Source organism: Chlorocebus sabaeus, chromosome 12 (assembly GCF_047675955.1).
Source record: "Chlorocebus sabaeus isolate Y175 chromosome 12, mChlSab1.0.hap1, whole genome shotgun sequence".
NCBI classification, from domain to species: Eukaryota; Metazoa; Chordata; class Mammalia; order Primates; family Cercopithecidae; genus Chlorocebus; species Chlorocebus sabaeus.
In genome coordinates, this window is record NC_132915.1 from 83,961,220 (window position 1) to 83,985,892 (window position 24,673).

Genomic DNA, 24,673 nt, shown 5'->3' on the forward strand with positions numbered 1-24,673 from the left:
AGAGGAGCTCTGTGGAAACTCACATCTTAGCAACAATTTCTGTCCCTCCAGTCTCTAGCATGCGCCAGGGGATACCCCTCAGGGGCCCCCTGCACTGCTGCCAGGTTCACAGACTCAAATGCCATGAGGCCCAACAAATATGTTTATTTAGCGTAACTAGAGATGAGCCAACAGGACAGGTGGTGAGGACCGTGTCCAGTCAGAGAACGCACGCCGCGTGTGTGGAGGGCGGCGGCCGCTCAGCTGCTGCGCTGACGGTTGCTGGGTGGGGATACGGCTCAGCGTTGCCACATCTCTGGACAAATCACACGCCAGAAATGAACATTTTGATGGGAATTCTTTTGGCTTTAAATGTTGGCAGCCAACTGACCTTTTGAAATCTGCCAAACAAAACGTGTCTGTGGGTCAGAGTCCCTGTGGGCAGAAGTTTGCAACCCCTGGTCTGTGAAATAAAGTCCTCATTCCTGGTGTGGAGGCCTTGCCTGGTCTGGCTCCAGATTTCTGCTTCCCTCCACACCCTCCTCCATGTTTCCAAGGCTCAGTGTGTTCTTAGAAGTGCTGCTGCTGCCCTGGCCTCTGCTACTTTCCTGGTCCAGCTCTGGCTCACCTCCTACTGACTTCCAAGCACCTCCACCTTCCTGGCGCACATCCTGTATGCAGCACCACGGCCTCATTTCTGCAAGTTTAGACTCAAGTCCTGGTGCCATTTCTTCCCAACTGCTGAGAATCATCCTCAAACTCCCTTTCCCAGCTGTTCCCTGCTGGTTGTGGCCATCTCAGCCCCACCTGGGTCATGGCAGCATCCTGCTAACAGCGCCATGCTTTTGCAGCTTGCCTGCCCTCTGCCCTGGCTGCCAGGAGGCCTTGGTCAAAACAGAACACCTACCATGTTGCTCCCCTGCTTATAACCCTGGGATTCCTTACTGTCTCTAGAGTCGAGACCAGAGCATTAAAAGCCTCCATAACCTGAACCTTCTAGTCCCATTTCTTGCTTCTGGTCTTCCCAGACCTTTCATTCCAGTGTAGTCTGCTCTTCCTGTACTTTGTGTATGCTCTTGCCTCTCCCAGGAATGCCTTCCCCCATTTCCACTTGCCCAAATCCAACCTATCCTTTAAGGCCAACTCCAGTGCCACCTCCTCCCAGAAGACTTCCTTAATCTCTTCTGGTGAGAGTGGACTGTTTCTACCCTGCTCCTTAGCTGGTGCACTTTCTACTTTCTTTTTAGATTAGAGGGGCGCTGTCTGTGCCTGTCTCTTCCATGAAAGTGGAAACCCCTAGAGATGGGGGCTCCAGGACCTGCCTGATTTATGTCTCCATGTTCCCTGCTTCCACTCCACAATACCAAAGTATTGGTTTCTGGGAGTGGTGACGTTGACACTGGTGCCGCAACTGTCACGGTGGGGCCACGTTATGCTGCAGTAACAAAAGATCCTGAAAGGTACAAGATATCTTAGTAGCTCAAAACCACAGCAGTTTATTTCCTGTTCACACTACATGTCCACTGTGGATCAAGAGCGAGCTCTGCTCCTCTCTCGTCCCAGACGAAAAGCCGTCATGTAGAATGCCGCCAGCCAAGCGACAGAGGGAAAGCACGCTGTGGAGGGACTTATGCTGGCAATTAACTGCTGCAGCCAGAGAGAGCCGCGTTAATTCCGCTCACAGTCATTGGCCGGAACTAGTCACACGGCCCCACCCAACCTCAAAGAGGCTAGGAAATGCCGTCCTCCCATGTGACAGAATAGGGGTGAACCAGGAATGTTTGGGAAGGAGCAGGAGTGACTTAGGCCAGTATTGAATGAAAGAGAGTCTTTTCAAGGGCCTGCACTGACGTTCCTCCGTCAGTGTTCACTCCCTGAGGCCAGGGACTGTGTTAATCACTGGTGGATTTGTTAGTTAATGGAGAAGACCTGCCCTTGCTCTCTTTGGTGTGTGTGTGTATGTTAAGACTCATTAGACCCAGTAGCTGTTTCTGCCCTTCACCAGGAGATGCCCAGTGAAGGGTGGCTGAATCTGAATCCTGGGATAGAGCCAGCATTCTGGATTCAGTGGGGAAAGCCTTGGGCAGCTAGGCCAGGGAAATGCTGGGAATCTTCCTTAGGCCAGCTGCCTGCACAGTGAGAGCCCCAGGGCCCGTGAGCCTCATGCCAGCCACTGGCGCTGATTTCCAGCTCAGCTGCTGCTCAGCAGCAGGGTCCTTGGCCTTGCTGTGCCTTAGGGTCCTCCTGTGTTAAATGAGGCATGGTCCCTGTCCCAGCCACCTCATGGGAGTGGCCATCCAAGGTGGCAGTGGAAGGAAACAGTGTTGCCTGAGGAGAATGAGCTGGGATCCTTGGACTGAGAGTGAATCCAGGCTCCATGACTTAATAGGTGTGCTACCTCGGGCCCTGTCTGACTCAGTTCTTACAATTATGAAATCATCAGGCTATCTGAATATTCAATGAGATCATGTATGTCAAGTACTCAACACTGTGCTTAGTAAACAATTAGGTAGTATTCTTAGTAGTACTAATATTAATAGTATAAAATGCCTCTTCAAGAGGAAGGAATAGTCGTTGTTTCTGCTTTTTCCCATCTAAGTAAGCCAGTGTGATATATTGAAACGATGGGATAGGGAAGAAAGTCGGCACAGGATAAAGTGTTAAAAGACACAGGTTCCAAGTGGGCTTCAGTTTTCTCCCCTAAGAAATGGACTGGGAAACCTGTCTGGACCTTGGTGTTCCTTCTAGTACTGCTTCCCTCCAATTCAGGGACTTTGAGGATCTTATGAACTTTTGAGTAATCTGCTTTGGGCAGACCCTTGTGAAAAAGGTTTAGAAGCCCCAGTGACAGGTGACGTGTGGAGCTGCCATGGTGGAGCCCTACAGAAGCAGGGCCAGAGTGCTCCCTGCTGTCATGGCAGCTCATCTTGCATGCTGGAAGGCAGGCTCTCCTGCCTAGGAATGGGGGTTTTCTTCCAAGGGTCAGGCTCAGAGGAAGCTGGCTTGTCCTCATCACTAGGAAAGAAAGACATTTAAAAACAAAATCAGTGTTAGAGTTGAACCTTTTGAACTCCTCTCATCTCAAGATGGCAAGTAGATTTTAACTTGTGGGTTAAGCCCAAGCAGTTGCTACTGGCTGTAACGAGTTCTCTGTTGAGGATTCTAAAGGGTGGCATGATTGATTGTTGATGTCTGCCCTGGATGTAGAGGTGGGCAGTGAAGCTATGCATGCTGTCAATTTGGTACCCCTGACCTCCTTATTTTATAGAGGGGCAGACAAGGCCTGAGGAAAGGATGGGAGTTGCCCAGGATCACCCAGCAAGTTGGTGACATTTTCTTTCAGGTCATGAAGGGCCCACTCCACCTCACAACACCTGCCTCCCACCCGCTTCTGAAAGTATATCAAGGAGGGAAAACTCTCCAAAGGACCTGGCTGGGGTGGGATGCTGGTTAGAGCTGTATCTTTAAGTGAGCTCCTGCTGCAGTGTGCATTCGTTGTCCTGGTCGCTGGGCATGGGGGAGTTAACATGTTCCTGGGGCACTTGGCAGGGGACTGCTGGGTGCTGTGGTGCCGAGGGCCTCCTGAGTACTTCGCTCACCCAGCCCCGCTCTGGGCTCAGAGACGGGCTCTGTGGCTGAGTAGAATAGTGTTCCTGTTCAATCACCCAGTGCTGCCCCATGAGGGAGCCTCCCCGAGTCCACACTGGCCCTTTAATAGCCATCAGACAAACAATGTTCCCAGTGACACAAACATTATCCAAGGCACTTCCCGTGGAGGAGCCTGGGTCATGGACACGCAGATGGCATTTGGCAGCTTCTCCTGCTGGCGTCAGGAGGGGCATCAGTGCCCAGGAGGATGACTGCCAAGTTCGCAGTGGTTGCTGCTGCTTCCCTGCTGCCCAGAGAATTCCCTGTGCTGAGAAGGGCGTCTCTCACTTGGAGAAAGAAAGTCACCGCCGTTGGAGCTGGTGCAGGATTTGGGGGCAAGACCAAGAGCTTCCTTTTATAGCAAGAACAGCAGAGATGATAGATACTAAACTTCATAACTTTGTTGGATAAAAGCAGAAATGAAAGAAAGGAAGTTGACAGACACCTGCACCCACCTGACAGGCTGTATGAACGGCTCTGTACGGCAGCCCTAAGAAGGAAGGGCAGACCACACTTGAGGTTTTAGGGGCTCCTCTAGGAGAAGTAGTAAACACAAGGCACTGCCATTGCTCCTGTGGAGCCAAGGGCCTCCTGGTTACTTCGCTTACCCAGCCTCGCTCCAGGTTCATGGCAATCCCATGTTCATGGCAGACACTGCGAATTGATTACTGTGCATTGTCCAACGATGCACCTCAGAATCCTTCTCAACACAGTACACCAAAAGGTCTCTGCCAGTCAGCTAGAATTGAAAAATTAGAAGTGGAAACCTACTTGCCATTCTTCTTGATGAATCAGGGCATCCAGCCCGTAGACCGTTTCCTGGCTCTGAGAGATAAGGGTGCCCGCATCCCATGATGGTGGTCCAGCTGTGCTGTCCAGCTGTGGGTACTCTTTCCCGTGCTGTGAAACCACTGGTCCTTAATCCGGGGGTGGTTACTAACGAGGGAGTTCAGGGAGAGCAGTAGGGGCCCGGAGACCCGAGACTTAATGAGCTTCCTCAGTAGCAGTGCAGGAGACCATGGAGGGCACGAGTGGCTCGGACTTGACTCCTCTTCAGATGAGGGACAGGGACCACCTGGGTTATTCCCCCAGAGAGTCAGCTCAGTGCGGAGAGAAGGCCCGTGGAGAAGCTAAGGGCTGTTTGTCCTGGGTTGGGAGGAGACTGGGGATAGTGGAGGCACGAAGCGGAGGGTGATGGAATCTAAATATTCATAGCTTACAGCATTTTGCAAGGGGCACATGGAGCAGACACATTCCAGGGTGTCCCAGCCAATACAGAGAAGTCTCCAGAAGGGGATTTCAACTTGGTAAAAGGAAGGACTTCGTGTGATCATGGGAACTGTTTGGTAACTGGACGTAAGCCTGTGAGGGAGTGAGTTCCCCGTCCTGACATAGGTGATCAGGGAGGGTCACTGGACAGAGTGCAGGATGGGGAGTCAAGGATGAGATAGATGGGAGACTGGATTCTGCAAGGATGTTTCTAGTCAGCAAGCTTTCAGGACCAAGGTACAGAGGTGTTCTCACACTCATAGGGCAGCCAGGGGAGCCAGGGAAAGAGGAGGAAGGAGCTCCAGCCAGGAGGCAGCAGCCAGGCTATGGCGCGGGAAGGAGCAGCAGAAGAGCTTGACAGTCATTCAGACACAGCCACGTGGGTTTCAGCCTGTGACAGACCCAGGCAGCGTAGGTGCCAGGTCTTGCTTCATCGTGCCAGCTGATAGTCAGTTTCCTGTTTCAATAGGTTGTTGGCAGGGCCTCACCCAAGAGCCTGCCAGAACCAACACGCAGCTCTTTGCTGCAGCCACTCCGAAAGGAGGAGTTCTGGCCACCCTCCCAGGCGTGTCCTGTCTCTGCTACTGACGCTTCCTCTTGTGGTCTGAAGGGTTGGAGGGTCCCTGTTAGAAAGGGCCCCTGGGCTGTAAGTCAAGAGCCCAGGGTTTACCCTACTGTGGGGCCCTGGATAAGCTCCTTAACGTCTCTAAGCCACCATGTCTTGAATGGTCAGTAGGTAGAATAAAGTCTGCCCCTCTTTCCAGTAGAATTGTTGGGGGCAGAGTGAAGTAATAGGTATGCAAGTGTTTTTAACAGGGAACAAAAAACGTAAAACCAGTACCACTACTATTGGCTGAAACCTCAGGACATTGATACCTCTGGGGTTACCTCTAGAGTGATAAGAACCTAAAAGGCCAAGGTTTTCAAACATTTGTTTTTGCTCAATACCTCCTAAAAGAATTTTGAACACTGTATATTCTTTTTCACAAGTTTGAGTTGACATCTAACATTTTTATTCAAAGTTTAAATCATTGCAAAGGATATAATTTCCAGGATATTGTGTAAAAAAAAAAAGGTGGCATTTTGGAAACAAAACTGTGAACCAATTTTCAAAATGTATCCAAGGGAATCTAAACACTACCGCTATTTGATATCCGCCATCATCACTTCAAAAACATATGAACAAGCCTATCTTTAAGAGTCAGAAATTTTACATCTTTCCTTTTTCTCCATGAGCTCATATTTCCAGTCCACTGCCCCCACAGGGTTTTATCCTAATGTAAAATATATTTTTATGCTTGAAAGTCTTTTATTGATTACTGTTTCACACTTATATGCCATAGCAAGATGTACATAAATTGAAATTGAAATTTCTGAAAAAAAAAATTCCTGGGATCATAAAGCTGTACATTCTCCAACATATTTTTCCAGATTGAGTTGTTATTAGCATACAATTCATCAAAAACAAATTTAGGTAAATAGTAAATGTGAAAGTAAAAAATTATTGAAAACACATCTCTTAATGAAATGGATAGGGCTTCATTTCTTTCTCAATTGGCTCATGTATCTGTGAATTAATATTTCTTATTGCTAGAAGGAGACAAGATTCGGCATTAATTTAATTCCTATCTTTTGGTTTTTTTAGGTCTAAGTGCTTAGAAAGCTCAGTCACATAAATAAGTAGCTGGCAGGGGATAGAGTTTTGTTTTAGCAGTGTCACTCAATTCTTTGAATTCCTTCCAAGTTGTATGCCAGAAATCATACGGGGGTCTATCATCAGACAATATTTTTAATGGTCTCTTCGCTGACAACTCCATTAGATCCTCCTTTAATTTTGTTGAGAGGAGAGAATTGGAAATCACCCGATTTGAAAAAGGAGTTGTTCCTGGTCATTAGATCCACTCACTTTCTGAGCCCAACACCGGTATTATAGGGTCACCTCTTTGCTTGGAGCCCCAAGGGTCTCATCTCTTAGGGCAGCCACCATGGTAGGATTAGGGGTGGGTGAAAGGATCGTCTTTTGTTTGTAACATGGCACAAGGGTGAAGGTGAGAGTAGGAAGAACTGGCAAGTGGAGCCTCCCACCTGCCAGGTTCTCTGGCACATTGACGTTAGGGAAGAACACATTTAGAAGCTGATGATTCTCTTAAGGCTGCGTGGACCTACTTACCCCTTGGGCAGCCACCACACACCCCCGGGAGATTTGTGCTTCACTCAGAAGACCCTGCTCCAGAGGACATTTGGTTTGAGACCAAGCCCCAGAGCCTCAGGAAATCCACTTGTCCACGCCTTCCCTGTTTGGATCCCCTGTCCTTTGGCAAGCCCTGGACCCAGCTCCTGTTGCACATTTGAACAGAGAGGGCTGCACACACTCGTGAGCATTTGTTCTCTGAATAGCAGCTCCCGAGACGCTCCAAGTTAAATATGGTACTGTCCATTGTAAGGAACTAGCCTTCTGTCCCTACCCTTGTGTTTTTCTTCTCTCATTCACTGGCTTTGGATTTCTGTCTTGTCACATTTTGTGTATTCTGAAAGGTGTCTGAGCTTCTCTAGACCTGGCTGGGTGCAAAGGGTTGCTACCCCTATGTTCTTTCTCAGAAGCCTGCAGCCTCTCTTAGGCATCTTCCCAGAGTCTCCCTCTGTGACCTCAGGAACTAGAGCCCCTGGCCTCACCTGGTCTGTCTGATGCTCTGGGAGGGAGCTAAGCTAGGTGTTTAGGGAAAGTGCTCAATGGGAGCTGTGAACTCGGATTTGTTGGGATGGCAACTGTTGCATCACTTGTGAAAGCAGGAATGGGGAGAGGAAAAGTCCGCTCCTGCCTCCTGTGTGCTGGCAAGCCCTGCCAGCCATCCCTGGCAGCAGTCCCAGGGCTCTCAATAGGGGACTCTTGGGAGTCCTATGGCAGCACCACACATAGTGGGGGACTCTACTCCCCTGTAGCATTTAAGGAAAGTGCCATGACTGAAAGGAACACACAGCTCGCTTGGCATCCAACGGGTGACCTGGGGTAGTGGCAGTAGCATGGCTCTGGATCCCCAAGGCCTATTTTGAACTCAGTTTCTTGCCAGCCACTAGCCGAGCTGCTAGAACCTTATGCTCATCCTTGCAATGGATGTTGAGTTGCCAGCCTCATAAGGACTTCTGGGAAGGTGGTGGACGGAAATGAGACCTAGTAAAGGTTCGTTCTCTCTCTCTCTCTCTCTTTCTTCTTCTTCTTCTTCTTCTTCTTCTTCTTCTTCTTCTTCTTCTTCTTCTTCTTCTTCTTCCTCTTCCTCTTCCTCTTCCTCTTCCTCTTCTTTCTTCTTTCTTCTTTCTTCTTTCTTCTTTCTTCTTTCTTCTTTCTTCTTTCTTCTTTCTTCTTTCTTCTTCTTTTTTCTTCTCTCTTTCTGTTTTTGAGATAGGGTCTTACTCTGTTGCCCAGGCTGGAGTGCGGTGGCATGATCACAGCTCACTGCAGCCTTGACCTCCAGGGCTCAAGTGTTCCTGTTACCTCACCCTCCCAAGTAGCTGGGACTACAGGTGCGCTCCACTATGCCCAGCTAATTTTTGTATTTTCTGTAGAGATAGGGGTCTTGCTATGTTGCCCAGGCTGGTCTTGAACTCATGAACTCAAGTGATCTGCCTGCTTTGGCCTCTCAAAATGCTGGGATGCACCGCGCACAGTCCACAAGCACCATTTCTTCATGGTGCTTTCCAAGAGGCTAGTTGTGTGGCTTGGGAGCAAATCAGATCTGACCGACCTCTGGTGCTGTACGTTGCCCCTCTGGTCCTCACTTTCCTCACCTGAAAAATGGGGATAATAATCACCTTTACCTGCTGTAATTGTGAGGATGAACTGAGCTGGTGTGAGAAGTCCCTGAGCCAGGACCCCGAGCCCACTAGCTGGCTGCATGAATTGGGTGAGATGCTGCACACAGCTGCCCTAGCCTCTGCTTCCTCACCCATGCAGTGGGGCAGAGGTCAGTCTGCATGGAAAGATTGCAGATGAAGTGAACCCAGACAGGCGGTGATGGTGACAGCCATGGTTCATAGAGGAGAAAAGTGACTGGGATGAACAGAAGAGGGAGCGTGCTGGGCAGGGAGTCAGGCATCGGGGCTGGGGACTGTCTGAGCTGAGTCCCCAAGAAGGCCCTCCTTGCCCCACTGCATCAGTCTGGGTCTGTGGTGGCCACAGGCCAGGGGGATGCATGGGCACTGCACCCGTGGGGCACATCTCCTTGGAGGGTCATTTTGCTGGAGGGTTTTTGGGTAGAAATTGTGTGTTCTAATCATGTGATGAATCAGAATACAGAGAAAACACAAAACTGAATTCAGGGAGCTGTTGGCCCGTGGCTGCTATATTCTGTCGTGCCGTGCACCAGCCTCCCTGGGGAACATGTGGATGCCCCTTGGCCAGCACAAGGTTTTTAATGAAGAGGTAGGCAGTGTGATCTTCTCCACACTTCTCAAAGTGCAGCCAACTTCGCCCCTTCCCTAACCTTCCAGGCATTCTCCAACTTTAAGGGCTCTTTCTGATTTCTTACGTAATTCAGATGGAAAAGCGCCCGAAGGCAGCCCCCACGGTGGATCTGTGCGAAGCCGGTATTCAGGGACCTGGATTTTTGACCAAGCATTGAGATATGCATCTGGTACGTGATGGCCAAGGGGTAGTGCCTGATCCGGGGCCAGTATGGGTGGGGGCACAGCTGGACATAGCCATCAGCTACAGACTGAGTAAGCAGGCCCTGCTAGCATCTCAGGGTCAATAGGGGCCACCTTCTTCATCCCCTGTCCTGAGCAAATCTGAGCCTGCCCTGGGACCCTGGACTCCAGTACTGGACCACTGGAGGGACGATAGAGCACGTGGAAATCTGGACGCCTAGAATATCCAGAGCATTTTGGCAGCAGAAGTGCTGCCATAGGAAGTATGGGCCACAACTCTGAAACAGGCCAAGGGGACAAAATGGTTCCAAGCCAAATGTGTTTGGGAGACCCTGGGTTAAACAGTAGTTGACCTCTCTCCCTGCAGGACTTCGCAGGGCCTGCGGCTGCTCCTGTACACCGGCCTCCCCAGGATGGGCCACGCCACGAGGTCTCCCTCATGCGCACTTGGCCATGGTCCTCTTTTTCCTGGGGTGCATTCAGGAAGTTGGGTTCCAAAGAATAAACTTTGGAAAATGCTGCTAGTATTAGCAGCTGACCTGTATCATGTGCCTGCTGTGGACCAGGCCCTGTGCTAAGGAGCCACCATGTTGTCCCTCACAACCCCTCCCCACAAGGGGTGAACAGTGTTACAGAGAGGAAACCTGAGGTGTGGGTCGTTCCATGACTTGTCCAGGGCTCCCTCTGCTGGGATGTGGTGAGCCAGGGTTTGCACCCAGGTTTGCTGGCATCGCTGCACTAAGGGCTGCCACTCTGGTGAACTTTCCCCATGCCCCACCTCTCAGCTTTCTGGCCCCATCACATCGGGGAACCTGAAGCCCAGAGTCAGGCTGAGCAAGGCGCAGGTGGGGTCCTGGGCTTTAGGCTGAGTGAGAGGCAGGCGAGGCCCTGGGCTTTAGGCTGAGCGAGGGGCAGGCGGGGCCCTGGGTTTTAGACTTGCAGGCAGGGCCATGGGTTTTAGAATGAGCAAGGGGCAGGCAGGGCCATGGGCTTTAGGCTGAGCGAGGGGCAGGCGGGGCTATGGGCTTTAGGCTGAGTGAGAGGCAGGCGAGGCCCTGGGCTTTAGGCTGAGCGAGGGGCAGGCGGGGCCCTGGGGTTTAGACTGAGCAAGGGGCAGGCAGGGCCATGGGTTTTAGAATGAGCAAGGGGCAGGCGGGGCCATGGGGTTTAGGCTGAGCGAGGGGCAGGTGGGGCCCTGGGTTTTACGCTGCATGAGGGGCAGGCTCAGGGTTCCTCCTGCCAGCACACAGTGCTCAGTCCAGAGACTCCGTGTTCCAGACAGGCTGTGTCACTCTGCATTGGGGGTCAGGAGCCAGCTGAGGAGAGGCTGAGGAGCCATCATGCCCCCATTGATTCCCTCTCTGGGGTGACACCTGCAGTCAAGGCTGCATGTGCCCTCAGCTCTCCCACAGCTTGGGGTAAACTCCATACTGCCTGCCGGTCAGGACTTGGCTTGGCTGTAAACAGTATCTCCTCCACTGACTTGGGCCCCCCACTGCAGTTGGGCTAGGGTCCTGCCTCTGTGCCCCCAGGCCCTGCACTTGCTGCCCTAATGCCATCATCCTGCATTGTCCCCGTGCTAGCTGGCCTGTCTGCTTCCTATTAGAGGACAGAGAGCGCACCTTGCTCATTGCTGGGGCCTCAGTGCCCGGCACGTTGCAGGCACTCGTAAATTCTTCACTGGTTGAAAGGGAATTGGCAGAAACTGCTGAAGAGTGGGTGGAGGCAGCAGGAAGAGAGTTGGAGGCATTATTACTCAGTGACAGATGAGTACAACAGCAAGACACCACGGATTTATGGAGCCCTCGCTGTGTGCCAATCACAGGGCTAAATACAAAGAAGTATGCAATCTGATCTTTGCCCTCCATGTGATTGTATTTTTCCCTGCGTGACAAGGGTAATACACATACAAACCACTAAATAACAGACTACTAAATCCCACGCTGGCGTTGGGATGACAGTCGCCCCTGGAGTGACCCACAGTAGTACTGGTGGCACCGCTCCCGTTCCTCAGTACCTGTGGTGTGCCAGCCGATTCACATGATGAACCTCGTTGATACGGACCTCAGTCATGAACTGTAGGAATCGGAGTCCGGTGTTGCAGGTGGGGAAACAGAGGCTCGGACAGGTAAAGGGGTGTGTCCGAGATCGAACAGACAAGGCAAGCTTGTACAACCCACGGCCCGTGACCACATGTGGCCCAGGATGGCTTTGAATGCGGCCCAACACAAAGTTGTAAATTTTCTTAAAACTTTATGAGTTTTTTTTGTGATTTGTGATTTGTGGGGGGGTTTTTTTGTTTTTTTTTTTTTGCTCATCAGCCATCGTTTGTGTTAGTGTATTTTATGTGTGGCCCAAGACAATTCTTCTTCCAGTGTGACCCAGGGAAAGCAAAAGGTTGGACCCCCCCTGAGCTAAGGGATAGCAGAGCTGAACTAGGCTTCAGACTCCACATCCAGTGCTCTTCTGCCTTCCCCTTATGCCTCCGGTGAAATGGGCCTCGGGCGAAATGCCTCAGGAAATGGGCCTCTGCTTCCAGGCAAGACTAAGGGAGTAGGAGTTAATGATCTTCACCTTCACGTTGGGTCTGGTCTTGTGCTGGGAACACCGTTTATGCAAACTCAGTCTTCACACCAACACACTTGAATCATCCACATTTTTCCCAGGAGGAAATTGAGGCCCAGCCAGTAAATGGCAGAGTTGACTCTTATCCCAGGTCTGCCTCTCCCATCCCCAGATGCTGGGTACCAGAATTTCCTGGGGACCTTGGAATAGGCAAGTCCCCACCCCAGCCACTCTAGATTGCTAAGCCTGGAGTGGGCCAGGGCCTCTGCATTTGTCCACGCTCCCTGGCTGTTCTGTTAGGAAGAGCAAGGCCTGGGCCCAGGTGGCATCAGGCCTTCATGAGGGCTGATTTAGGTGGGGGAGCAGGCAGGGTCTCTGCCCCTGGGGTCCCTGCCAGGCGGGATCTGAGGGGCTCTTCTTGGCTTCCTGCCATGGGCCTTTGCTCTGGCCTTTACATGGGCAGGCTCGTCTTTTAACCTCTCTGCAGTGCCCACTAGGAGCTCAGCCAATTCAGTCTCCCTGCTCCTGGGAGAAGGGCCTGGCAAGGGGCTGTGGGGGTTAGAGACAGGCATTTACACCATGTCGGTCTCTGTGTGTCTGAGGGAACAAGGCAACTCCTCAGCGGATGTTGGGGGGTCCTCTCCTTGCCGAGCATGTCTGTAGCAGGGCTGGACACTTCCTACAGGAAGTATAGGGCGACCCTACGAAGTAGGTACATGTGGTCCCATTCTGCAGATCAGCAGACCGAGGCTGCATGCACCTAAGGAAATTACCAAGGTCATGCTGCTGGTAAGTGACAGAACAGGGACAGGGACCCAGGTGTGTCTGCTTCAGTCTGTCTTAATCTCTGGCCCATTTTGGCAAGGAAAAGGGGTTGCTGGAAATTATTGTAATGCACTGAAGTGATGATTTCCTTATGTGGATGCAATTTATTCCTTTCAGAGCACTTTTACGTTCATCTCCTTTTTCCCCTCAAGGTGTAGGGCTGAGAATTAGCTGAAGAAGTTACCTTCTCCATCTTACAGATTTGGAAACTGAGGCCCAGAGATGGGGGGCGGTGCCTTTCCCAAGGGAGTGGGAGGCAAACCTGGATCTAGACCCAGGCCTCCTGACTCCTAGCTCGGTGCTGCCTCCTTGCCAGGGACCATCTCTGCCCCTGGGACAGAGAGTTAGCCACACTTGTAGGCATCGCCTGTGGGTCCTGGGACCTTGTGGTCACAGAGGTTGGGTGACCAGTCCTTTCCTCTTCTGTTTTCCAGGGTCTTATGAATGTGGAATCTGTGGCAAGAAGTACAAGTATTACAACTGCTTCCAGACCCATGTGCGGGCACACCGAGGTGAGAGGAGTATCCCTGGGGCAGAGCCCAGGGGCCGCCCCTCCCACTATCTGTCTGTTTCCCACTTGGGCCCCTCGTGGGTGACCCCAGAGGCCCTGACAGCTCCAGCCTTTTCCATTCTCCTCCCACTTTCATCAGTAGGACAGGGCGCCAGGCAGAAGCAGGGAGGCCTCCTGATGCGGGACAGCGTGGGCATGGGAGGGAGACTCCACAGGACACACCAGGCCTGTGCCCCAGGGCTCCCCCTGCTCCCCACGGGCGTCACACCTCCCAGGACATCTCATCACTGCTCAGTGTCAGTGGCCCCTACAGGGCACGTGCTGGGGTCAGTGCATGTGTTCCTCATGACAAGCTTGGGAGTTGGAGACAGGAGGGATGGCATCTGTTTCCCCCGGAGCCTGGCAGACAGGGAGGAGAGGCTGACATCAGGGGCACCGGGCGGGACTGTGAGCTCGTCCCCTGTGGCTTCCATGTTCTCTCTTGTGTTTGGCACTGGCCCTATCATTGGCCCGGTAGCCTCACCCCCCTCCCTCTCTCTCTCTCTCTCTTTGCAGACACTGAAGCCACCTCAGGGGAGGGAGCCTCCCAAAGCAGTGAGTACTTTTTCCTCCGTGGGCTGCTGAGGGGCGAGGGCTTGGGGTGGGACAAAGAGGAGCTGCTCGTTGCCTCCCCCAGAACTGCTCCAGGTGGCCTCTGAGAGACACAGTGCTGGGGTCCAAGCTTTGGGGCCAGCCCATCCTTACAAAACCACAACACGGTGCCTCAGAGCAGCCCTTCCCAAAGCGTGCTCTGTGGCAAGCTCATTCTGGGAAGGTTAGTGGTGTTCTGTCCGTGACAATTTCTCCGGCCAACTAACTTTGGGAGACCTTGAGTTTCACTAAGGTGAGCAGGTTTCTTTCTTGTGGACATTTCCAGCTCTTCAATGACAGACACTCCCATGGGTGCCCAGGATATGCAGTTTCTTGTGTTCTTTTGACTCTCACCCATGACTCTGGGGCTCTGTAGCTGACTTTTGGGAAACACTGCTTTGGAGAGTTTTCTCCTGAGCCCCCACAGCCAGGGGCACTAATTGCTTATTGGTGATTTGCCCTGGGGTGCCATATCCCAGCACCTGGGGTGGCACAGGGCTTTGCCATCTGCAACAGCACTGCTGCTCACAGGCCCTGCTTGCCATTCCTCCAGTTCTAGACCCCAAGCGCCCGGTAAGCGAGCAGCCGGGCTGGTGTAGACTAGGATGGAGTCTCCCCACCCAATAATACGAAGCTTCAGAAGTCACAGTTCCACCTGTAGGTATGTTGCCAACAGAAATGTGTGCGTATCTGCTGAAAGATGCTAACTAGAATGTTCTTAGTACACGATTCCTAACAAACTAGAACCCCCCAAATGCCCAGTGCTCATTGAATGGATAAGTCTAGTGACACAGAAGACTACTGTACGGTAGTGAGAATGAATAATTTATAGCTATACACAGCAACATGGATGATGCACAAACAATGGTGAGCAAAAGAGGCCAGGCATAAACAGGGTTCATCCTCTAAAATTGTGCATAGAGAAAGGGGAAAAGCAACTAAAACTGACTATTGCCGGTAGAAGTCAGAAGAGCGGTTCCCCTGGGGAAGGGGCTTCTGGGTTCTGTTTCTTGAGCTGGGTGTCGGTTACATGGGTGGTTTCGGTTTGTGGAAACTGAACAAGCTGTACACTTAGCGTTTGTACACTTTTCTACACCCGGGGTTAGCAGCATTTTTCTGTAGAGGACCAGATGGTAAGTATTTTAGACTTCATAGGCCAGACGTCTCCGTCACAAGTGTTCAGCCCTGCCCTTGTAGTGGGAACGTGCCAGGAACAGAGATAATATGTAAATGAATTCCTTACCAAAACAGATGGTGGGCAGGATTTGGCCCACAGACTGTTGCGTGCCAATCCCCGTTCTATGGGTTTGTTACACCACACCATCATAAAAAAGATTTTTAACATAATAAATAAACATTACCACCCCCTGCCCCACAAACCCCCAAACCAGAGCAGTTTGAAGAGGTGCCGATGGCTGAAAAAGGATTTTAACTGGCCTGGGTCCCAACAGCATTTCTTCTAAGGCACGTTCCCATCCACTCCATTTGGATTCTTGTGCCAAAGGAGAAGCCGGCATGTTCTGGAGAGGAATCTGAGGTCCAGGTCGGCTAGACACCTGCCACAGGACCCCAGCTGGGAGGAGGTGGGAGCTGGGCCTCCTCCTCCAGCCCCGCCTATCCTGCCCCAGCCCCAGCCCCGGCCCCAGCCCCAGCCTGGCCCTTGGCTCCCGTTTCCCTCAATAGCTCCATTCTTTTCCGGCTCCCATGGACTGACTGCGGTCAGCCACACATTTAAAGAACTTCCCTATTTATCTTTCCTTCCTTAGCTATTCTGGGCCCCTGGCTTCTCCAGCAGCCCCTCAATGATCTGTTGTGTTCCGTCTGGCTTCCGTTGTCCGCAGGCTTGCTGGCTGCTGAGGGTTCTATAGCAGGGGTATTTTTAGTCCTTCCATCACTTTTCCCTTCCTCCCTGTGGAGTTTCCTCCCCGTGGCCATTGCACACTGTTTTATTCTCAGTCCTGCAGCCCTGCCCTGACCCAGACTGGCAGCGCCTGCTTAGAATGCCTGGCCTCTGCTTTGCCAGAGCCTGGTCATGGAGCCATGGAGCCAAAAGGGCCCAAATGAGAATATTGAGTACAGCCCACCCATTCTGCAGATGAGGACACTAAGTCCCAGAGAGGGGCAGTCATACAGCTTGTGAGTAGCGGAGGCAGGCCTAGAAATGAGGTCTCACACATTCTTTTAACAGTTCTAGGACTTTTCACTTATTTATTAGGAAAATAGTACAGTCATACATAGAAGCATAAAGACATATTCACTCACCCGTCTGTCCACTAAGGAATAAAAGATTAGCCCCTCATGCTACTGTCACATTGATATTTGTGACAGTATTAGGTCACATTTGGCAAGCATCAGATCCTGTATTTGGGTTCTGGGGGACAGGAGAGGGACCAGGAGAGAGTTCCCCGAGCCCAGTACTGATTTGCGGCTTATTCAGACAGAGAAGGGCCACATGCCCTGACTCAGCCTTAGCTTGGAGTTAGTGAATGTTTGAATCCTAGCTCTCCCTCCCGCGTCCACCACCCCCACTGGGCAGCCTTGAGCATACCACCAAGCCTCCCTGTGCCTGGGGAGGTGGGATTGATAGGCCCTCCCTACATCAGCCCAAGGAACACACACGTGAGGTCCGTGCCAGTGCAAACATTAGAGTGTGCCATTGTGGAGGGGGTCATGTCCTATGTCCAGCTTCAGATGTTGGGTAGACCCGGGGGATCATCCAAACTCTGACCCCATGTTAGTTATCTATTGCTGTGTAACAGATGTCCTTAAAACTTGATGACTGGAAACAATAAGCTTTGATTATCCCTCAGTTTCTAGGGTCAAGAATTTGGATATGGCTTTGCTGGGTCCTCTGGCACTGGGTCTTTTCCTGGCTGCAGGCAAGGACTTGGCCAGGGCTGTGGTCCCATCTCAAGGCTTGACTGGAGAAAGAGCTGCTTTTAAACTCACTCACGTGGTTGTTAGCAGGTTAACAACCCTACTAGGGTCGGTCCTTCCCAAGCCCTTAGACTGAGGGCCTCACTGGCTGTTCACCAGAGGCTGCCGTCAGCTCCTGGTCACCTGGGTCTCTCGTGGGATCTCTCTCATGCTGCCCACCATCTGCTGCCACCTGTCCACTTGCTTGTCTCTACCCAGCCTCCCTGGCCAGCTGGCCCTGACCCCTCACTTCATCCTCTCATGGCAGCTCACAACCCAGAGGCCAGCAGGTGTGAGCCAGAGAGAGAAGGTATGCTTGAAACAGAAGTCTCGGTCTTTTGTAAGCTACCCTCAGAAGTGATATGCCGTCACTTTCACTGCATTCTGTTCATTAGAAGTCAGTTACCAGGTCTAGCCCAGACTCACAGGGAAGGGGTGATATAGGGCATGAGCATCAAGAGGCAAGGAGCCCTGGGTGCTGTCCCCAAGGCTGCTTATCACAGGCCCTCCCGGCTGTGCCCTTGGGGCATGTCCCTTCTGATCCTCAGTTTCCTCGTGTGTAAAATGAGAGACTGCTTCCTCCCTCTGCAGCAAGAGGAGATGGAGGGGAAGAGCCTGGCCTGCTGCCCTGGTTGCTGTAGCACCTGGGCATGGGCGCTGCAGTGATTGTTATTCTCACAGAGCTTCTGCAAAGGGTGTGCCAGACCATTTAGGAACCAGGCCCCAAGGAACTCAGCTCACCTAGGGCAGGTTTGGGGGTTGGTTTTGGAGTCACTTCTGGGCTCCCAGTCACCTTGTGTGGTCTGGATCTCCACAGACGACCCCTGACACCCCAGCCTACATCCTGTGGACCCAGGAGGCAATACAAGGCTGGCTTGGGGTGGAGGGTGGGACCAGCACTGAGGCAGGAGCTTCACCCTCCTGCATATCGGAGAGGAGAAGCTGGGTATTCCAGAGGGTAGGCGGTGCCATGCCCTTCCGTGGTGTAGAAGACTTGGGCAGTGCCAAGGTACAGACTGGCTCAGGAACTGATTCTCCATGGGGTCATTCAGTTGGGGCCAGACTGGGCTAGTTTCATTTTTGGTTTCTGAGATGATCTGGCCAGAAAAACCCCACCCCACATGACTGAAGCCCTGGTAACCAACCAGGTGTATGTTTTCATCCCATGCAGACAATTTCAGGTACACGTGTGACATCTGCGGGAAGAAGTACAAATACTACAGCTGTTTCCAAGAGCACCGAGACCTGCACGCAGTGGATGGTGAGTCAGGCCCCTCACTCCCTGGAGTCATGCCAAGAAGTGCCCTTCCTCAGAGACACCAGCCTCCAGCCCTCCCCGCCTCCCTTCTCCCTCTTACCCAGAAAAAGGCCAGACAGTAGCCAGAACCACGAGGGGGATGACCAGCCCTGGAGGATTCTGGGGGTGGGAACGTCACCATCATACTCCGCATGACTTCTATTTAGGTTAAGCCAAGTGAAATTGCCATTTTTATAGGTCAAAATTAGTTGAATATTGGAATTTCATATCGAGTCATTTTATAGTTTCATATTGAGCATTTTTATGTTTGATGAAATTAAACCAGTTTTAAAAAACGAATGATGGCCTTTTAGCATCTTAGATTAGACAATTAGAAATTAGAACAATACAGTTAACACATTTTTGAGTCTTAAAAATCCTAGAAAGAGGGTCTCAGACCTTGGAAGGGCCTTAGGGGTTCCCCGTCTAGCCCCACACCCTCAGCCCATCTCAAGCTGTGACAACCAGGCCTACCACCTGTTACCACTAGCCCGTCCGTTTTCTCACCTCCTCTTTCTCTCTCCTCCTGATCTCTTCCTCTTTTCTCCTGCCCTGGCCCCTTGAAGTCATGCTGGCAATCAGAAACAGATCCAGGCAAACTGTCTGCCTGCACCATGGGTGGGTGTCCATCCTAGTGAGGACGAGGGACTGAGGCCCAGGCTGTGTCCTGGTTGGGATGTATCCTCGTGTTGTCCTGGTTTTGGGGGGCTTCCACAGTGGCCAGGGCAGCCCACCTGGGCCCCAAGGCAAACCCATGGGTATAGGGGCTGGGAGCGGCGGCAGAGGCTGCTCTGGGCAGGGACTAACAGGGCTCCTGTTTGCTTCTTTCCTTCTGCGGCTGCTGCCTCCCGCCCGGGCGCAGTATTTAGTGTGGAAGGGGCCCCCGAGAACCGGGCAGGTAAGTCCTTGGGGCTGCTCATCACCTCCCCTGTCCCCGGCTGGGCTCCTGAGACCTGGGGGACCAGGGTGCTGAGGGCCATATGTTCTCCCACAGACCCCTTCGACCAAGGTGTCGTGGCCACTGACGAGGTGAAGGAGGAGCCCCCGGAGCCATTCCAGAAAATCGGGCCAAGTATGCGGGATTCCCTCTGGGGACAAGGGCTGGGTGGGGGCTGGCCAAGGGAGGCAGGACTCAGTCTCACTGCTAGGGCAGGGGTAGCAGTGGGTGGCATCACTTAACGGCAGCAATGGTGCCCACCTGTCAGTTGGGCCAGTCAGTGTTAGGACTGGAGCTTTCGAGGAGCAACAGGGCAGCACAGGGTCAAGGTCAGAGCAGTGAAGGCAGCCAGGATGGGACTGAGTCCTGGCGCTACTGCTTACAGGCTTGGTGTCCTCACGGTCTGTTAGCCATCCTGAACCTCAGCCTCCCCACCCGTGGAATGAGGATGACATTTCCCCACAGGTTTGTTGGGGGATTAAATGAGATCCTGGATGTGAACCACTTGTTAGCACAGTGCCTGGTACATAGTAGGTGCTCAGAAAATAACACGTCATAGTCACCTGAAGGGGCCTCTCAGCGAATGAGCTGTCCCGGGCAACCACAGGCAGATACTCTGTCTCTGTCCCAGGACACGCCCTAAGGGCAGGAGCCACACACATGTCTGGCCTGTTTTCGATAAACTTGTATTGAGTGTTGTGGGCACACAGCAGGGAGCAGGACACATGTAGTCCTGCCCTTGGGTAGTTCAGATGGGGCTTTGGGGGTGGGGACAGCAGATCATTGAACACTTCCAACACAGCTTGCAGGGAGTTGTGGGAGGCCTGAGGGAATGCTGGAAGCTTTCAGGTGGGGATGAGGGTAGGGGATGAGCCCCGGCATCCCATGTGAAGGCAGGAGAGCCCTGCTGATCCCAGAAATCGATGGCTTCAGGTCTTACAGAGCCTTGAATGCTAGCAGGCAGCATCCCCAGGTGAATGAGCCAGAGAGTTTACTAAGTGGAGAAGGGACTTGATCCGATTTGCATTTTAGGAAGCCTGATTTTACTGCTGGGAGGAAGATGGATTGGGAGGGGCCAGGTGGCCAGCCTAGGGCAGGTGCTGGGGGACCACAAGTGAGTGAGACTTGTCCTTTCCAGCTGTTCAGGAATTGCCATACCTGCTATTTATCTCTTTGTTTTCTGTACCTCACTTACTACCCAGCAAGAACAGACCTTTATGGTCTCTGCTTCCTTCCAATAAGGATCTAAAGCAGCTTGTAAAAATATACACAAAAACAGAACGAGCAGATGAGGATATCTGAGTGAAGGAAAATCAGAGGAGCTGAAACACTAAGTTAGATACGTTCCTTGGGCAGAACTTGATCCCAGCTCTTGGAAGGGGTTGGGTGTGTCCTCTCCCCCTTCCACCAAATGCTTTTTCTTCCTCATCCCTTGTCCATGTGGTCATGGGATGCTTCTTTGCTTTCTTCTTAACTCTTCTGAAAGCGTTCAGGAAACTGAAGATGAGATCATGTCTATAAAGTGGTTAGCACAGTGCTTGTCACATGCATAGTAAACACTCGATAAACAGGAGCATAAAAATCATCTTAAAGATGAAGAATATGGCCGGGCGCGGTGGCTCACACCTGTAGTCCCAGCACTTTGGAAGGCCAAGATGGGCGGATCACCTGAGGTTGGGAGTTCAAGACCAGCCTGGCCAATATGGCAAAACCCCGTCGCTACTAAAATTAGCCAGGCGTGGTTATGCATGCCTGTAGCCCCAGCTACTTGGGATGCTGAGGCAGGAGAATCACTTGAACCCGGGAGGCAGAGGTTGCATTGAACCGAGATCACACCACTGCACTCCAGCCTGGGTGACAGAGTGAGACTCCGTCTCAAAAAAAAAAAAAAAAAAAAAAAAAGCATATGACGAAACCCTCAGTGCTCAAATACAGGAAGTTAGACCCTGCAGGGGAAACACAAAAGTGGATCAGGCATATTTGCAGCATTAAAAGAATTCAGGCTGGGCGTGATGGCTCTCACCTGTAATCCCGGCACTTTGGGAGGCCGAGGCGGGTGAATCACAAGGTCAGGAGATGGAGACCATCCTGGCCAACATGGTGAAACCCCGTCTCTACTAAAATACAAAAAATTAGCCGGGCATGGTGGTGGGTGCCTGTAGTTCTAGCTACTCAGGAGGCTGAGGCAGGAGAATCGCTTGAGTCCGGGAGGTAGATCTTGAGCCAAGATCGCACCACTGAACTCCAGCCTGGTGACAGAGCAAGACTCCATCTCAAAAAAGAATTCAAAAGAATTCATAGTCTGGTGGGAGAGACATTCATAGACAGATATAGGACAAGAACAGAGGATCTGTGACCTCCCTGTTCAGTATCTATGCAGGATCTGGCAGTGGTCCCAGTGTACTGCTGCTCTTCCAACCGTATCATTATCCTTAGGAAAATGGGCTTTGAAATCAGACAGGCCTGGGTTTGAATGCTGTCGTCACCAGCTTACTAGCTCCTTACCCCTTGTGAGAGTCCCATACGTTGGGAACAAGCACATCTCTGAATTTTTCAGTGCTGTTGGAGGACACACACATAGAATGTCTCGCCGAGCACCTGGCTCATATCCAAGGTGTAGTAAGTGAGACATGTTACTAAGAAAGAGTCAAGGGCAAGAGTTTTAGAGCCAACCCAAACAGGACTCCCAGCTCGACCCTTAATAGCTGCATGATGTCCTACCAGTTTTCTAATCTGTCTAATCCATAGTTTCTCTACCTCTAAATGGGCTGATGACAATAAAACTCACCTTCCAGGATTGTCATGGGGCTTAGATGAGATTATATTTGTAAAAGAATTAGCGTAGTCCTTACACATGCGTGCAAAGCATTAAATAAGTGGTACCTGTTAATTACCCGGGAAGATGCAGAACAAGATGAAGCGTGTTCTCTGTATCTGTAACTAAGTCTGACGGACAGCCAATGCAAGGACCTGGGAGGAATTACCACAAATTATTAGGAGTGTAGAATTGCATTGAGAATATCAGACTGGGTCTGGCTGCCAGCGTACGCCCAGCTGGACTGAATGGAGCTGAGATTGCTGGCGTGGTGTGAGACCATCCCTTGCTGCCACTCAGGAGCTGCCTTGTGAGATAAAAATGTTGCTTCTTCAGCTCCTGCTATGTATAAGCAGGCCAATGCCACAGAACGCTAAAAATGATTAGCCAGTAGAGGCACCACGTATTCTGAAGGGACTGATTGCCCGAGTAAAGCTCTGTAGTCAGAGGAAGAAGAAACACCCCGGCAGGAGTGAGTGCTGGGAAGTACACCTTTCACATCAGCATCAGCTGAGCACATTAGAGAATTAGGTACTTAAGTTGGAAGAAGCCCAGGCAATGACAGAGTAGAGAATCCTGCTAGAAAAGGGAGAGTTGGTCCAAGAAGCCTTGTGGGTTAACTTGCTCTTCATCTGCAGATCCAAGAATTACTTCCATGATAATGGGCAGAGGGAGAATCAAGGAAAACTCATTTGTGTGGTCTGTTGAAACAGAGTAAGTCTGGAGTCATGTATGGGTTACTTGATTTTTATGCCTGAATAAGGAAGAGTCACTTGAATAGTTAAAAAAAAAAAAAAAAATGAGAGAACTATGTAAATTCCATATAACAAGAAAAAGAGAATTTAAGAGACTCGGAGAAGAGCACACCTCTGAAAATGATCTACCACAAAATCTAGAAGACCATTCTGTTTGACAACCTCCATCTCTTATAAGAAAAGGTGGCCTGTCTTACAAGTCCACTTAGGCTGCCACAACAAAATATTGTGGACTGGGTGGTCTGAACAATTTATCTCTTACAGTTCTGGAAGCTGGAAAGCCTGAGATCAAGGTGCCAGCATGGCAGGCTTCTGTTGAGGGCTCTCCTCCTGGCTTGCAGGTGGCCACCATATGTCTGGACATGATGGTAAAAGAGAGAGAGAGAGCAAGCTTTCTGGCTTGTCTTCTAATAAGGGCACTAATCCCATGGTGAGGACCCTACCCTGATGACCTCATCTGACACTGCTTACCTCCCAAAGGCCCCATCTCTACATGCCATCATATTAGGAGTTAGAGTTTCAATGTATGAATTTGAGGATGAGGGCACAGTTCGGTCCATAGCATGACCTCCTGTGAAAAAGGAGCCGGAGTTGTATGGTGAAAAAGCAACAGAATAAGAAGGCAAAGAGAGAGGAGTAAGACAAGGAAGAATTTCAGGGAAGCAGAAAATGTAATAACAGAATTAAAAACTACATTCTGTGAAGTAAAGAGCCGAGTTTATCTGCAAAATTGGAATTAGTGATGTGAAGGATGAACTTGAACAGATGAAGATAATGAGAGGAAAATATGATAAACAGGGAGAACAGGGAGCCAGTTTCAGATAATTGATGTTATAATACCAGTGGCCAGAAACAGTGCTCCTAAGATCTAATAGAAGAAAAATTTGCTCAGCTAAAGGAAGACCTGTATATGCAGATTTAATAGGCTCATCATGCATCAGATAGATTCGGTATAAAGAGACCTGTACCTACGTAGATCTCAGTGACTTTTTACAACTGTAAAGGAAAGAAAAACCTATATAAGCATTCAGGCATAAAAAAGCAAGTTACCTATACATGAATTCAAGGTGGACTTGTGTTAGACTTCTCTGCAATACTAAATCTTAGAAGATAATGAATCAGATTTGAAGGGAAAAGGTTGTAATCTAAGAATTTTATATCTAGACAAACTGTGGTTTGTGTGTAAAGAGAAAAGCAAGGGCTTAAAAACATACTTTTTTTTCTATGTACCCATCTTCACAAAATTATTTGAAGATATACTCTGATGAACTAAGTCGTAGAGTACATTTAAAGACTCAGTTGTGAGAAATTCATAGTATAAGAGGAACTGTGAGTAGTAAAACAAGATAAACTAGAAGTTAGTTTAAAATGTTCTAAATCCGATTATAAAATTGCAGAAGGCACATTATTCTAAAATATTTAAAATGAGGTTTTTTTTTTTTTTTTTTTTTTTTTTTAAAGAAGGAGGAATTGGTGAGGGCTACAGTAAAGTAGGTTAAGCCTTCCTGTTCATAGTGTGACTCCAGACCAGCAAATCAGTGTTCCTGGAAGCTTATTAGAAAGGTATATTCTCAGGCCCTACTCCAGACCTACAGGATCAAAATTTCTGGGGTGGAACCCAGCAATCTATGTTGTAACAGTCTTTCTAGGTGTTTCTTTGATGTGCTAAAGTTTGAGAAACACTGGGTTAAACTACCTTTCTCAATGGTGATAGACTAAAAAATGTCATTTGCCACTTGACTATTAACAATTAGAGAAATATATCCTATATACTAATTATCTAAAACAATAGACAACATTGGAAAATAATGGAATATCGGAGAATAATGGAAAAATAAAGAGTTCATATATAAAACAACTGGGAATTAAGGCAGCAATCAGAAAG

The 24,673-nt window shown here is 50.5% G+C and overlaps 1 protein-coding gene across 18 annotated transcripts in view; it reads left to right on the forward strand.

The window, feature by feature from the left end:
• The window catches only part of ZNF618 (zinc finger protein 618), a 176,727-nt gene that overhangs the window by 112,828 nt on the left and 39,226 nt on the right, over nucleotides 1–24,673 (forward strand). For 12 of the 18 annotated variants that reach the window (XM_007968334.3, XM_037983923.2, XM_007968324.3 and 9 more), the window contains 6 exons: nucleotides 9,429–9,524; nucleotides 13,362–13,439; nucleotides 13,994–14,032; nucleotides 18,156–18,245; nucleotides 19,144–19,179; nucleotides 19,276–19,353. In XM_007968334.3, the coding sequence (XP_007966525.3) occupies nucleotides 9,429–9,524; nucleotides 13,362–13,439; nucleotides 13,994–14,032; nucleotides 18,156–18,245; nucleotides 19,144–19,179; nucleotides 19,276–19,353 (417 nt within the window). The remainder of the gene's footprint in view (nucleotides 1–9,428; nucleotides 9,525–13,361; nucleotides 13,440–13,993; nucleotides 14,033–18,155; nucleotides 18,246–19,143; nucleotides 19,180–19,275; nucleotides 19,354–24,673) is intronic. The other 6 variants (XM_007968335.3, XM_007968327.3, XM_037983961.2 and 3 more) reach the window with 2 other exon arrangements.